At 49.2% G+C, this 12,605-nt stretch overlaps 1 protein-coding gene across 4 annotated transcripts in view; it reads left to right on the top strand.

The window, feature by feature from the left end:
• LOC119437562 (organic cation transporter protein-like) overlaps positions 1-12,605 on the top strand; it is a 271,629-nt gene that overhangs the window by 41,647 nt on the left and 217,377 nt on the right. For all 4 annotated transcript variants that reach the window (XM_049660703.1, XM_049660704.1, XM_049660702.1 and 1 more), the window contains exon 2: positions 3,722-4,096. In XM_049660703.1, coding sequence (XP_049516660.1) covers positions 3,740-4,096 — 357 coding nt within the window. In that variant the 5' untranslated portion in view covers positions 3,722-3,739. The remainder of the gene's footprint in view (positions 1-3,721; positions 4,097-12,605) is intronic.

The raw sequence follows: 12,605 nt of genomic DNA, 5'->3' as shown, positions 1-12,605 counted from the left end.
TTCGAATACGTCAGTGCGCTGGCTGTGTAGTGAGTTAGGCGAAAGCTCTCGTCTGCGGAGACAGTGTGGCGGGCAAATTAAGCTTTCGGAGCACAGATTGGTGTGACTAGGGGCGCGATCTTGTACGCGTTCCAAAATGGAACGGAGGCGTTCCGTTCCATCGAGCCGCACACGATTGGTCAATTTCAACCGCGACGTTCAAATTGACCAATCGTGTGCGGTTCGATGGAACGGAACGCCTCCGTTCCACTTTGGAACGCGTACAAGATCGCGCCCTAGGCTGCAGAGGAAGAGTTCGTGCGATCGCTTCGGCTCTCTCCGGCTTCAAGCGCCGTGCGTCCACTGTGTCCCAGCGCCAGGCCAGGTGTCATCGGAGTACTGGGGCACCTGAGAGCTCCTGGCGTTCAACCCGGACCAACTAACCTGCGAAGGCAAATTGGTCACATTGTAAAGGAGAAAACACCCGTGTGCTTAGATTTAGGTGCACGTTAAAGAACCCCAGGTGGTCCAAATTTCCGGAGTCCCCCACTACGGCGTGCCTCATAATCAGATTGTGGTTTTGGCACGTAAAACCCCATAATTTAATTTTTTACGACTCTGAATGGACGCCAGCCTGCCTTCCGGTGCAACAGGTGCCGAAAGCAGTCTTTGCAGTTACACGGTACCGCTGCACGGTACGGGCAGAGAGGCGAAGGAACTTTGCCAACACAGACCGCCTCGGCCATCCGAACGTCCACCTCTTTAGGCAGCAAGTGATTTGACTCCCGTACTGCGTGAGTAATAGCGTAGATGTGTGGCTGTTGAAGGAGACGACGAGCGACTTGTGCTTTAACGAAGCACGCCATCGCCAACTGGAAGAACTACGCCCGTGAGGTCATGATGGACGAGCTGGTGGCGCGACCTCCACTCGGGGGCCCCGGGAAAATAGTGCAATTTGACGAGTGCCTTCTTCACGGCAAGCGAAAGTACAATCGAGGCCACTTGATGAAGGGCGACAACGTTCCACCGATCCGCCAAAATTACGGCGATGTTAAAAGATCGTGCACCGTGGGTCTTCGGCATGGTCTGCGCTACCACAGGAGTGCTGCGACTTTTCAAGGTCGACCGACGAGACGAAGCCATTATAGCAGCCAATGTTCAACCAGGGGCCTTTATTCGCAGGAACGCATGGGTCGCATAGAACTCTATTCCAGGTTTAGTGTATGCTAACGAGGCGAGCCTCAATCTGCACTGGGAGACAGTAAACCACAGCGTGAAGTTTTCGGGCCCCATCACGGGCGTTCAAACGCAAAAAAATATAAATTTATTGTCAAAAAGTGAATCGCTACCTCGTCAGCGGTGGTGACAGGGTAACTGCACCGCTGTTGGAGTCATGCCTGGCAGAGATGTCGTGGTAATCAATTAACCACGACGTACGCTGCGAAGACCATTTCTTGCGTTTGTTAGAAGCCACGGATCGATCGGGCTACCCAGTACAAAGACTCTTTTCTGCGGTTGTTAGAAGCCATCGCTTGGCGCTAGCCCGTCTTAAGGTGCATCACAAAGTAAAAGAAAATAAAGCGTAGTTTTCTGAGCCTTGTATGAGTGCTTTCCGGCATTCGTGAGTGCTTACAAGATAAGCGCGTGGTAAACCACTACTGCGCTAGGCAGACGCTCATTCGTCTCGCAGCCTTACTTTAGCGCGAGCAACGAGAGACCTGTTGAAAGCCAAATGTGAAAACCAGGCGCACACCAATCTTTGCTCGGAAATGGGAGCGCAAGCGGGTAGCGAGCCGCAACAATTCAATCCAGAGGAAAGAGAAGGAGCAACGAGCGATCTGTTGAAAGCGTAGTGCGAAAACCAGCGCACACCGATCTGTGCTCAGAAATGCTCCCGCAAGCACGTAGCGAGCCGCGCTACGTGTGGATAATCCAGAGGAAGAAAGAGGAGCGCGAGAGTCCCCTCGTGGTATAACGCGAAACGTATGAAACGGCAAATTAGTCTAATACACATTCAGTGCACATCTTGTAAACTTTAAAATGCTTATAAACCACATTAATGTGACTAATATTGTACTAAATACATTTATTTGATAACATGCTTGTGCCTATAATGCACTCGGTGGAACGACAGACAAGTGAAAGAAGGTACGACCATGCACCGACCGTATTATCACTTGAGCCCCAGTTTGTCGACCGCCCATATAGCAACGCCCAAGAGATGATAACCACCCAGAGTGAATCTAGATAAACCATTGAAACTGGAGGCGTGCCGGCGGACAAACTTTGTCTTGTTACCATTAGTTCTTTCATCTTGGGGCGTCGCCAGAGCTCGTGAAGATCCCGAGTTGCGCCAAACTCGGCGCATCCTGCATAGCACCCCAGCCGCCGTAATCGTCCAAGGAGCTTCGCTCCATCATCAGCATTCACTTCGCGGATCGGCTGCCATTTTTTTTTCTATTACTGCATTCGGTAAGCTCACGGAGCAGTGGTTCTTAGGTCACGGAACATCCAGAGGCCTCCTTATACTTGATTATTGTGTTCGATCAGATTTCTGTGCAAGCAAGCTGGTCTGGGGCGCGTTCAACTGGCGCTGGAGCCTGTACACGCTGTGCTCAGTTCCTGTACAGTGCTGTACAGTAATGTAGACTGTTGCACAATATATTACAGTTATGAATAAGGGCACTTGCGCAGGCGGTGTTGATAATGTAAGATATCAGACAGCTACTCTTGCTTCGATCAATGGTCGGTCCGAAATCGACTCCGTACTCTTGTGTGAGTGAAAACCCCACCAGAATAAACCACGAGCCTCTGGTTTCAAATGAATGTTTTCGCCTCCTCCCCACACGACGGGAAGGATCACTCGTAATAATTTGAACATGTGCTGTCGAAGTGCTGATAAATACAATCAACCCATGGTGGGTAAAATAGAGTTGCACTTGAGATAGGTCGAACACAATTATCGAAAAAAAAAATGAACTCATGGGCATCTACCGTTGCTTGAGACATCGTCAAAACAGCCTATACTTTCGATAAGAATATTAGGCGACCCGAGGGAAGCTTCTGTGTCTTCACTGGTGCTGTCATCTAAAAATTACGTTACTGAGTCGACCAAAACGCAAATTTAGCATCATTTTATTGAGGAAGTGCTAGGAGCACTGGAGCCTAGTTTCGACAACACCCCGAGTCGAAGTTTTATTATTCAAGGCTCCCCAATCTGGCCAAAAATTGTCAAATCTGACAAATGGTCAAATTCCAAAGGAAGTGTTTAACAATGCGTAGAAAAACTGTCGATCAAATCGATCGATTTCTATAGGCGTAGTAACGAAAGAGACATCAGCACTTTCAGGTACCAAATAATGCTTCAGAGCAATAAAGTATTTCGTGAAAATATGTAGCCTATCGCTGAAGGTGAACGCGAATAAAGAATGTGAAAACACAATAGCAAACTAAGTTCTTTTGCCGGGTATAATAAGAAAAGCTTTGATGGGCATTATTTCTCATGTTGAAGATACTAAGTCGTCTTATCAAGGAACGCTGGCAGAGGGTTGCAACAGCACCCTGTGTCCAAGCCCTTTCTTGGACTTAATGACCGCACATGATGACAACAAAAAAGTCCAAGAAAGAGCGTACGAAGATAGCGTGAATAACTGTGCATCAGAAAAGAGAAGCTTCTGTTTTCTTTTTTGAAAGCGTAGGCCACTTCCTTTAAACATTGTTTCCCCGGCGTTCTGCTGTGCAGCAGCCATAAAGCGGTGCCATGGATATCCTGGACGTCCTCGGAGGGTTCGGCACTTACCATGCCCTCATGGTATTTCTGGTTGTTCTGCGTGCCTTCCCTACGGCTTGGACCAACATGATGACGCCAATCATAGCGCCCGACATGGACCACTGGTGCGCACGCCCCGAGGACGTACCTGTGTCTGTGGCCAACATGAGCAGCGACGAGTGGAAGTCGTGGGCAGTACCCCGGGTGGACCAAGGCTTCGATCGGTGCCACATGTACCGGGTGTACGAGGCCTCCAATGGTTCCTGGGCGGTGGACAGGAACCAGACACTCCGCTGCGACCGATGGGAGTACGACACCTCTGTTTACGAGAGCACCATCGTAAATGAGGTAGGATGAACACGTGAACACCCTTGCCGCGTAGGCCATGCCCACGCGTGGCCTGCACCTTGGGGATCATGCTCTAATCAAGTTTTGTTTAGGAAGACAGCACACATCTCACGCATATGTTTTCGTCTGCCGGCCTTTCTAATATCGTACTAGGTTCCCAAGAGGTTAGACCTTTTAGTTTACACTTGTGAAAATTGTTCTTGATATGTTCGTATTGTGAGATAAGGTTATCCAATCAGTGCAGCTCTGTGTACCTTGTGCTTTGCATATTTTCCGACATTGCCTGACACGAATTAGTGAACATCCAAGTAGACATTCAAATTCTGCGAGTGCTTTAGTGCACGTACGAGACATTTATCTTGATAGCATGCATTACCTGGATTTTGTGAGTTGAGAATTTTTTTTATCTCGTAGACAGCTTACTGTTGGTATGTATGCTGTGCTGCTGTTTCTGCGTGCGAGTATCACTGAGCAATTGAAGTGAATGTTTGCTTCAGTAATAAAAGTTGTAACGCTGTTTTGTTGACGCATTTCGTTATAATTGGTACCAGCGCGCATCAGCAAGTATTTTCTACCCATGCGGCGTGTATTGGATATGTATGAATTAGAATTGCAAATCAGTTCTGGGGACGTCCTTGTCTCTTTATTTCCTTTCGTGGGAATTAGTGTGTAACCTCTGATTTCCCATGAGATTTGTGCTGTTGCCCAATTCGATTTTTTTTTCATGGACATCGTTGATGAAACTTCTGCTTCTGTAACATACGAACCTTTTTCATAGCCGTGCGAGCTTGTATGTTTCGTTCTGTAGAAAGACGTTGCAACGGCGGAATCGGCGTGCCATCCTCTGCACAATTGGAGAAGGCTTAGTGGCTATGGTGATGGGCTGCCCAGTGATACCACATATTCATATTTCACATTTCATATTCTCTTAGCGACCATGCTTGTCAATTTACAAAACTAAAGTCTTACCAACTTTTCAGTATTATTGGGGGGGGGGGGGTTTTTTCGAATCTTACGAAGAGTGCTACCACATGATATGTGTAGAGGTGGAGCGACACCCGCCGTCGTACGTTGCTTAGTGGCTATGGTGTTGGGCTGCCGAGCACGAGGCCACGGTATCGAATCCCCGGGCACGGCGGCCGCATTTCGATGAGGGCGAAATGCGAAAACACTTGTTTACTTATATTTAGGTGCACATTACAGAAGCCCAGATCGTCCAATTTGTTCCGGAGTCCCCCACTGCGGCGTGCCTCATAATCAGGTCGTGAATTTGGCTCGTAAAACATCATATAATATAAAGGTGGAGCAGCGACGGCCAAAGTAGATGAGCGCTGGGGGCCGGGTTTATTCCTTTGCGACGTAGGCATTGCACTTCTACGCTGCAAAAAATAATTACAAAGAGTTCAATCGAGTACAAGACATACAGACAAAAGGGACTATACGCAGTGGAGCAAACAAAGCACTCTGCGTGGCACGTCTGCTCAGACAGCATCAACGCGTAAAAACGTTCCAAACCTGACGCGAACTATTCAGCGAAAATCAAACAGCAATCCTCACTCCGGGCTGCCTTTTTTCTGGTACATTTCCCAAGGAACCACAATATTGAAGATGCATCCTCGGGCGAAAAGAATAAAGATGTTAAATTAAGAAGCACTTGCCTGTAGTCATTCCCATAAAACAAAGCGCATGATTTAGGCCCCTTACAAACGAGGCGAGGCGAAAATGTCACACTAAAAACAAAAACAAAAAAATCACAGCATATCCACGGGGTGAATGATGATGAGTGGGCGAAGCTCCGGAGGGAATAATCGGATCTCCCGCTTAAGGGGACGCTAGCACAAACGCGTTAGAAACGTGCAGTACTCTCTAGTAAGGGGGAGCGGCCACAGCGTCTTACGCAGCCATTTACACATGCCGGAACGTGCACCGCGTTTGCCGACGCCATCACATGACTGCTGAGAGAGTATACCCCCCGTATTCATAAACGCTCCTCGACTTGAACTTGACTTGCCACCGCCTTGGGCAGCGCGTTCGAAACGCGTTGAAGGTAAGGCGGAGAGGCCACAGCGTCTTACACCAGCTTCTTACACGGGCCGTAACGCGCTAGCACAAACGCGTTAGAAACGCGCTAGAAACGCGGCCTTTCGTTAATGTTGGGTATTTATTGCCATCGTGGTGCTCGTGTCTATGTGTGCTTCGTGGCGTAGTGGGCTAACGCCGCGCGCTCGGAAGCGAGGTGTCCCTGGTTCGATTTCGCGCTACGGACACAATCGGATTTTTTTTCTCATTTTTCTCAGACTGGTTACACACTACTACTACGACGAGGGACGAACGGGTGCCGCTTTAAGGAGCTTCGCCCCTAAAAGTTGTGCATGAGGCAGCTAGGAACAGCTCAACATGCGCGAAGCCACGCATGAAACAGATCAAAAAACATGAACTGCGTGGCAGCTGGTGTGACGATTTAGCGGGCGCCATAAAACCAACGGAATCAGTCCTTGCAAGCCTTAGCACCTTTAAGATACAACACGATGATGTACAGTCAACCACAAAAGTTTGCGGACCACGCGAGCGCGTGCCAGACTGCCTATCCGCGCCACCTAGCGGTACGCCACCTAGCGGCGACAGGGGCGCTCTCCCGGATATGAGTCCTCTTGGTACTCGCCTGCCTGTTAATTTTTTATTCCCGTGCATGACATTGTTAGTTCGTTGTGTTGACGCAGAGCGCTGTCTGCGATAAGACCGCCACATATCTGGCTTGATAGCAGTATCGGAGCAATCACTGCAACCTTTGTCGACTGGTGTGCCAGTGGGTAGATAAGTTTCACGAAGCGCTGCGACGATTTTTTTACGCGACGTTTACTGGCGCACTTTGGTTGGCAGCATCTTGGTCCAATGAGTGTTGCTGCTTCTGCGTCTTGAGAGAAAGGGTAGGGAGGTGTTTCACTGTCATCAAAAATAAAGAAAAAGCGGATGCATAGAAAATTTTCTTTCACACATAGGCGCATCTTCGCATCAGTCGCTGAAAACGTAGTAGACTTGCTTCAGGCCACGTGGTGATTGCCTATTTGGAAAGATGCCGCTGCGTGTTCCACTTGACGAAAGAAGGCACATTGTGCGTTTATTTATAGAGGGAATTCCTCAGCGCGAAATCTGCCGCCGAACCAACAGGAGCCGGACTGCCGTGAATAGGATTATTCAAGCTTTCCGCGACGATGACAGATTCACAGATATGGAGCGCAGTGGGCGTCCAAGGGCCACGACTGAGGAAGAGGACCGCCTGATTACGGCCGCCATCGTGGCTGATCCTTTTCAAAGTGCAGAGGATATCCGAGAAGCGCTCTCGCTCACGGTATCGTCTGAGACTGTAAGAAGAAGGCTGAGTGAGCTTGGCGTGCAGTCTTTCGTAGCAGCACAGAAGCCCTGCCTCTCAGACAGCCAGCTACAAGAACGACTCATGTTCGCTACAGCAATGAAAGATTGGACAACAGAGAAATGGGGCGATGTCATCTTTAGCGACGAGTCAACTTTTTCCACGCGCTGGGACCAACGGAAGCGGGTTTGGCGTCCACTAAACTGCAGGTGTGTTTACAGTGTATTGGCAGTTAATTCACGAAGCTAATTCTGCATCACAACATGTTTCACGTAAAATGAGCTTTTGGACATTACGAGATTTTTCTGTAGTGGTATTGTGTTGAAAACATTAACGATTGTTTCATAGTACTACTTACTCTGAAGCTAATTAAAAGCTGCCAGTGGGTCTTTCAGTACTATCTAATGATGTTTGCACGTTTTCTATTGCAACTCTATAACAGCATTATAAAGTTCATACGCAAGAGGAATCACAACATTTTTAGACGCGCCGCTGGAACCCAAATGTATGTTATTTCTTGCAGATATCTGCCTAATTACACACAGAGTGTTCTATCCAGTGGACGGTGTTCCGTGAGCGTGTGGGGAGCAATCAGCAAAGATGGCCTTGGTCCCCTTGTGCGTCTGGAAGGGCCCTTCACTGCGTCACGGTACTGCGACGTCATCACTAGACACCTCGTTCCGTATGCGCTGGACGGTCCCTTCAGCGACGGCTGCTATTTTTTTCAACACGACCGCAGCCCGATTCATAAAGCACGTATCGTCCAGTCATTGCTAGAAGAACATGCTGTTTGCCAGCTTGAGTGGCCTCCATGTGGCGCCGACTTGAATCCCATAGAAAATGTCTGGGGCATGTTGAAGAAACGGCTGTCCACACGAGCCAACCGCGGCCGCACGGCCGATACGCTGTGGCAAGCGATCGCACAAGAATGGGAAAGCCTGCGCGGTCGACCGGAGATTACTGAATCTTTGTACGAGTCGATGCCCACACGCATCAATAAGGTGCTAGAAAACGGCGGACATTTCACTTCCTACTAGATCATTGAGAGACCTATGTTTCATGACACTTCTGTAAATGTCTTGTGAATAAATTCATCCCCTTAAGACACGAATTATGATGCACTGTCTGCAAATGCGTCAAATGCGCATGGCATCATTTCAAGACGCTCACTATTACATTCCAAGAAAGAAGACGAAGCAATGTGCTGTTTTGTGCGAGTTTCAGTAAAAAAAATTAATTAGCGTATAACTCATTATCTAATTATTCTGAAATCCGTCAGCTTCAATGCTTGCATAAAAAGAATCAACTATTAGGCCCGAAACGCATGCACACTTGCTTTTTCGGTTGTATTCGTGTCGACCGGAGAAAAAAAATACTCTTGACGTTGGTCTTGGAACGCGGCACGTCGAACGATTGTCTAACATGGTAGTGTCTCCAGCAAAGTGATCATCTGCAGCAATACGCAGGACAATGAAGTTACCTGACCGCTAGTTGTCCCATCAGGAAGCGGACACGAATGTGCACACTGAGTTTTAGGTCATTTGAAGAAACACGTGGCGTGGGACGCGCCTCCGAAGTTCGAGTCCCCAAACGAGGACGCCGTGTCGCAAAGGGTTATAAAAAGAGTCATCGCACCCGATTATTTCTTATTTTTCTAAATGTAACCACTATAGCAGCGCGGTGGTTCGGGCTTTGCGCAGCAAAACCTGGGCGCAGGCGATCAAATCCCGGCCGCTACTGTCACTTAGCGATGGGGGAGGAACGGAAAAATTCTGCCTACTGACTAAGCATCTGTGTCCCATGGCTGCCTCACCGCTCACTCACGCACTCACGAAAAAAAAAAAACAGCGTGGCTACGCGAAAATAGAACTGATAACAGCCGAAGAATACGCTGTCTGATTACTTGTACTGATATTCTGCTCTCAAAATATAAGCAAGTAGCCCTGGCTAACAAAGAGCGCGTCACGTTGAAAGAGATAGGTAGAAAATATTTGCGCACAGTGCGAAAATAGACAGGCCATAGATTTAAGGAGGGATGCGTCTTCAACGTAGCGCTGCTGTCGATCGCTGGTGACGTAACGGAAGTGTCGCGAAGAGGCTCTTGGCCACGCGCTCGCGTGGTCCGCAAACTTTTGTGGTTGACTGTACTCGTGCAGTTATGCGTCCTAGCTCGAGCAATACGGTAAATAAAGAGCAAACGGCACTGAGGGCCTTTAACCCGCAAGCTGTAGTGCGCACAAACCGAACAAAACATAGATATGGTAATGATTAACGTCGTCGCTTACTCGTGCAAACATGATCGAGTACAAAGAACGCCGAAATGACAAAACAAGGCGTGGGAACAAGAAATTTCCCGCCCAACGTCGGCGATCCATTGCTGCCGCTCATGCGGCCTCGCAGGTAATCTCTGCAAAAACGTGTCACCGACACGTTTTTGTAGAGATTTGAGCACCCCACCGCGCAACAAATCTTCGACATGCTGTAAAGCTTTGGCCACCACACACATGCGAAGGGTGTTGCTTATTTTGCTCCAAAAACATTACTCAAAGAGAGAAGCACGAGCAACGACGCAGAAAACTACGGCGGACGGTTTACTCATTTCCCGAGCACACTTTGCAAGGCCGCCACCAGTGGCGCGTACGTAGCGTGCACTACGCGTATACATGAAACAACATCCCTCCGCAGAGACGTCTGCATTGGGTACAACATATCATCATTGTTAAGCTATAAGCCATCCCGACTTATATATGCAAGTCGGTGTGGCTCTGGCGAACAGCTCTGGTTATTGCGAAGCAGTGTCAGGTCGTGACGTAGGCACATCGAGGGGAGAACTTACGCCCCACGACAATTCTGCGTGGACGGGAGCCTTGTCGTGGCACGGAAGGATTAGGACAAACGTGGTACAGTACCACGGTGATCGCACACGGACATGCGGCAAATCGCTGACAAGGGCAGAACAAGTTTGTGCGATTGTGCTGAAAGAGGCCTCGGATACTGCAGGAAGGTGCGTTCACGATGCCGTTCTTCAGAGGGTAGGCTGGTGGGGAGAGCTAAGCACGAGGCTGCTGTGGCGTTGCTAGCCCAGTGCTGGCGGTGCGTATAACGGGAACGCAATTACTGCGGCGTGTCTATGCGGAAAAGCACGGCTGCACCAGTCAGCATGGCGAAATGACTTCCACTTGCCAGCAGCACGTCGACAGTTTCGGCGCTATAGCTTTGACGCAAGCACAGTGCTTCGTGAAAGTGGTCGGCCAGAACGGGAATCGGAGCTGCAGAAAGCTGTGCACCACGTCTGGGTGACGTGGACTTCACCGAAGTAGTCAGGAAACCACGACGAAGTCGAGCATCAGGAAGGCGAAAAACAGGGAAAGCCTATTTACATGCAAATTACATGGGAACAGACTCTCTCGGTGTCTGCAGTGGTTCTGCCCTAACCGTTTCGTTCTCAAGTCATTCCCCTTGTGTAGCAGGGACAATCAACAGAGAAGAACGAGGGCAGCGTCACCAGATGAGTGGGCGCGGCTCTTTCTTGGTTTGCAACGTCGAATGGCGGGCTTCTCCTTGCTGGTGGTCTCTGCTCAGCTCATCTCAGAGGAGTGGTAGAGGAGGCGCACAATGCTTGCGACACAGCTTGAGTGTCGCACCGCGGATTGCAGGCTGGCCTCCGTAGGCGCACTCGCCCTCACTGGGAACGCAATCACACTGTCCGTCCCACGGTGTAGCCAGTGGTTGTGGTAACGTCACGGCGAACATTCTTGTAATGTGGCACGCCGCTCGTGGGAGTCGGAGTGCTGACGCTTTCTCACGGACGAGGGCAACTGGGAAAGCGAGCTGGCAGCTTTTACCGCTTGCTCTCTTTAGTTTGACGCCGATCATAATAGTACCAAACGGTGAGGAAATGCTGACCGCGAATGTCCGAGAAGGACGAGGCCCAAGTGTAGCCAATGGCGATGCGTGAAAGCAGCATGGCTGCTGGACGAGAAGGGTTCGTGGGATGGAGCGAGCTGTACCTACATGCTCTCGTCACTGAGTCATCCAGTCGATAGCGGTAATAACAGATGCGGAGTTCATGGCATGGTTGCTCGAAAGCGTCGAAAGGCGCCTATTCAGCTGAATAGGCGCCGAATTTGAATACATCTTCAGGCGCATTCCGTGCGAAATGAACAATGGCTTCGCGCCTCTGTATGGCTTCATTGGGTTCGTGTGGTAGGTCCTCGCCTTCTTGTATCTTCTCGGTATTTTGATGGCGTAGTTACAGTTACCGTATGAGAGCTGGTTATCATCGTCATACTTTCACCCTAGCTGCGATCTCTCGAGCTTTGGGACGCGTGAGAGCCTGAACAGCATGATCGTCAAAACTAAGACCCTTCTTGTTCAAAAGCATCTCCGGGTAAATAGAAAATAAGTAGGGTTGACGTTTGGACAGATTTCGCGGTTATGTGCCTAAAGTCGCTACTTCTCCGAACGGCCCCTCAGTTGTCACGCTGGCTACAGGCAGGCAAACATAATTCTCTTGAACTGCTTGCCTGACCCATGCACATTCCCCGGTGAAATCCTCGTGTTTCTTGTAAGCGCGGTGGACAATGTCCATTGTAACAGCTGAGTACTTAGGTACTTTGTATGGCTTTTCATTTACTACTAGGTCGCGACGGTAAGCTTCCAACATTTCGTCGTCGTCGCTCACAATAAACAACACAACGCTCAGCTATCGACAGCCGGCCGCAAGGTGTCCCAGCCCCTGGCAATGGAAACAGAGGATCAGTCTTCTAGTCTCAAACGCCTTTACCTTCTTCTTCTATTTTGCGATTTTCACCCATCGCAGCGGTATTTTTATGGGCAGAAGTATCGTTTGGCGGGTTGTTTGTCATATTCCATGCATTTTCTTCTTCTTTTTTTGTGTGGAAGTGGTGTATCTTTTCCTTTTTGTTTAATTTACTGAATGGCCTGACGCATGTTTTCTCGGATTCGCCGCGTACTGCGAATTCATCCGCTAATTCTGCAGCACGTTCCAAGTCCTCACCCGACCTATCTTGAACCCATAGGCACTCAAATCAATGAACCGTATAACTGTTCCACGCAGATTACCTCAACAGCCTTTTCGTGACAACCAAACGTCGTCCTCCTCTTTTAGCAACTCAA

The sequence above is a fragment of the Dermacentor silvarum genome, chromosome 1 (assembly GCF_013339745.2).
Source record: "Dermacentor silvarum isolate Dsil-2018 chromosome 1, BIME_Dsil_1.4, whole genome shotgun sequence".
Classification (NCBI taxonomy): domain Eukaryota; kingdom Metazoa; phylum Arthropoda; class Arachnida; order Ixodida; family Ixodidae; genus Dermacentor; species Dermacentor silvarum.
The sequence above is the reverse complement of the archived record's forward strand: the minus strand, read 5'-3'. Positions and strand labels throughout refer to the sequence as shown.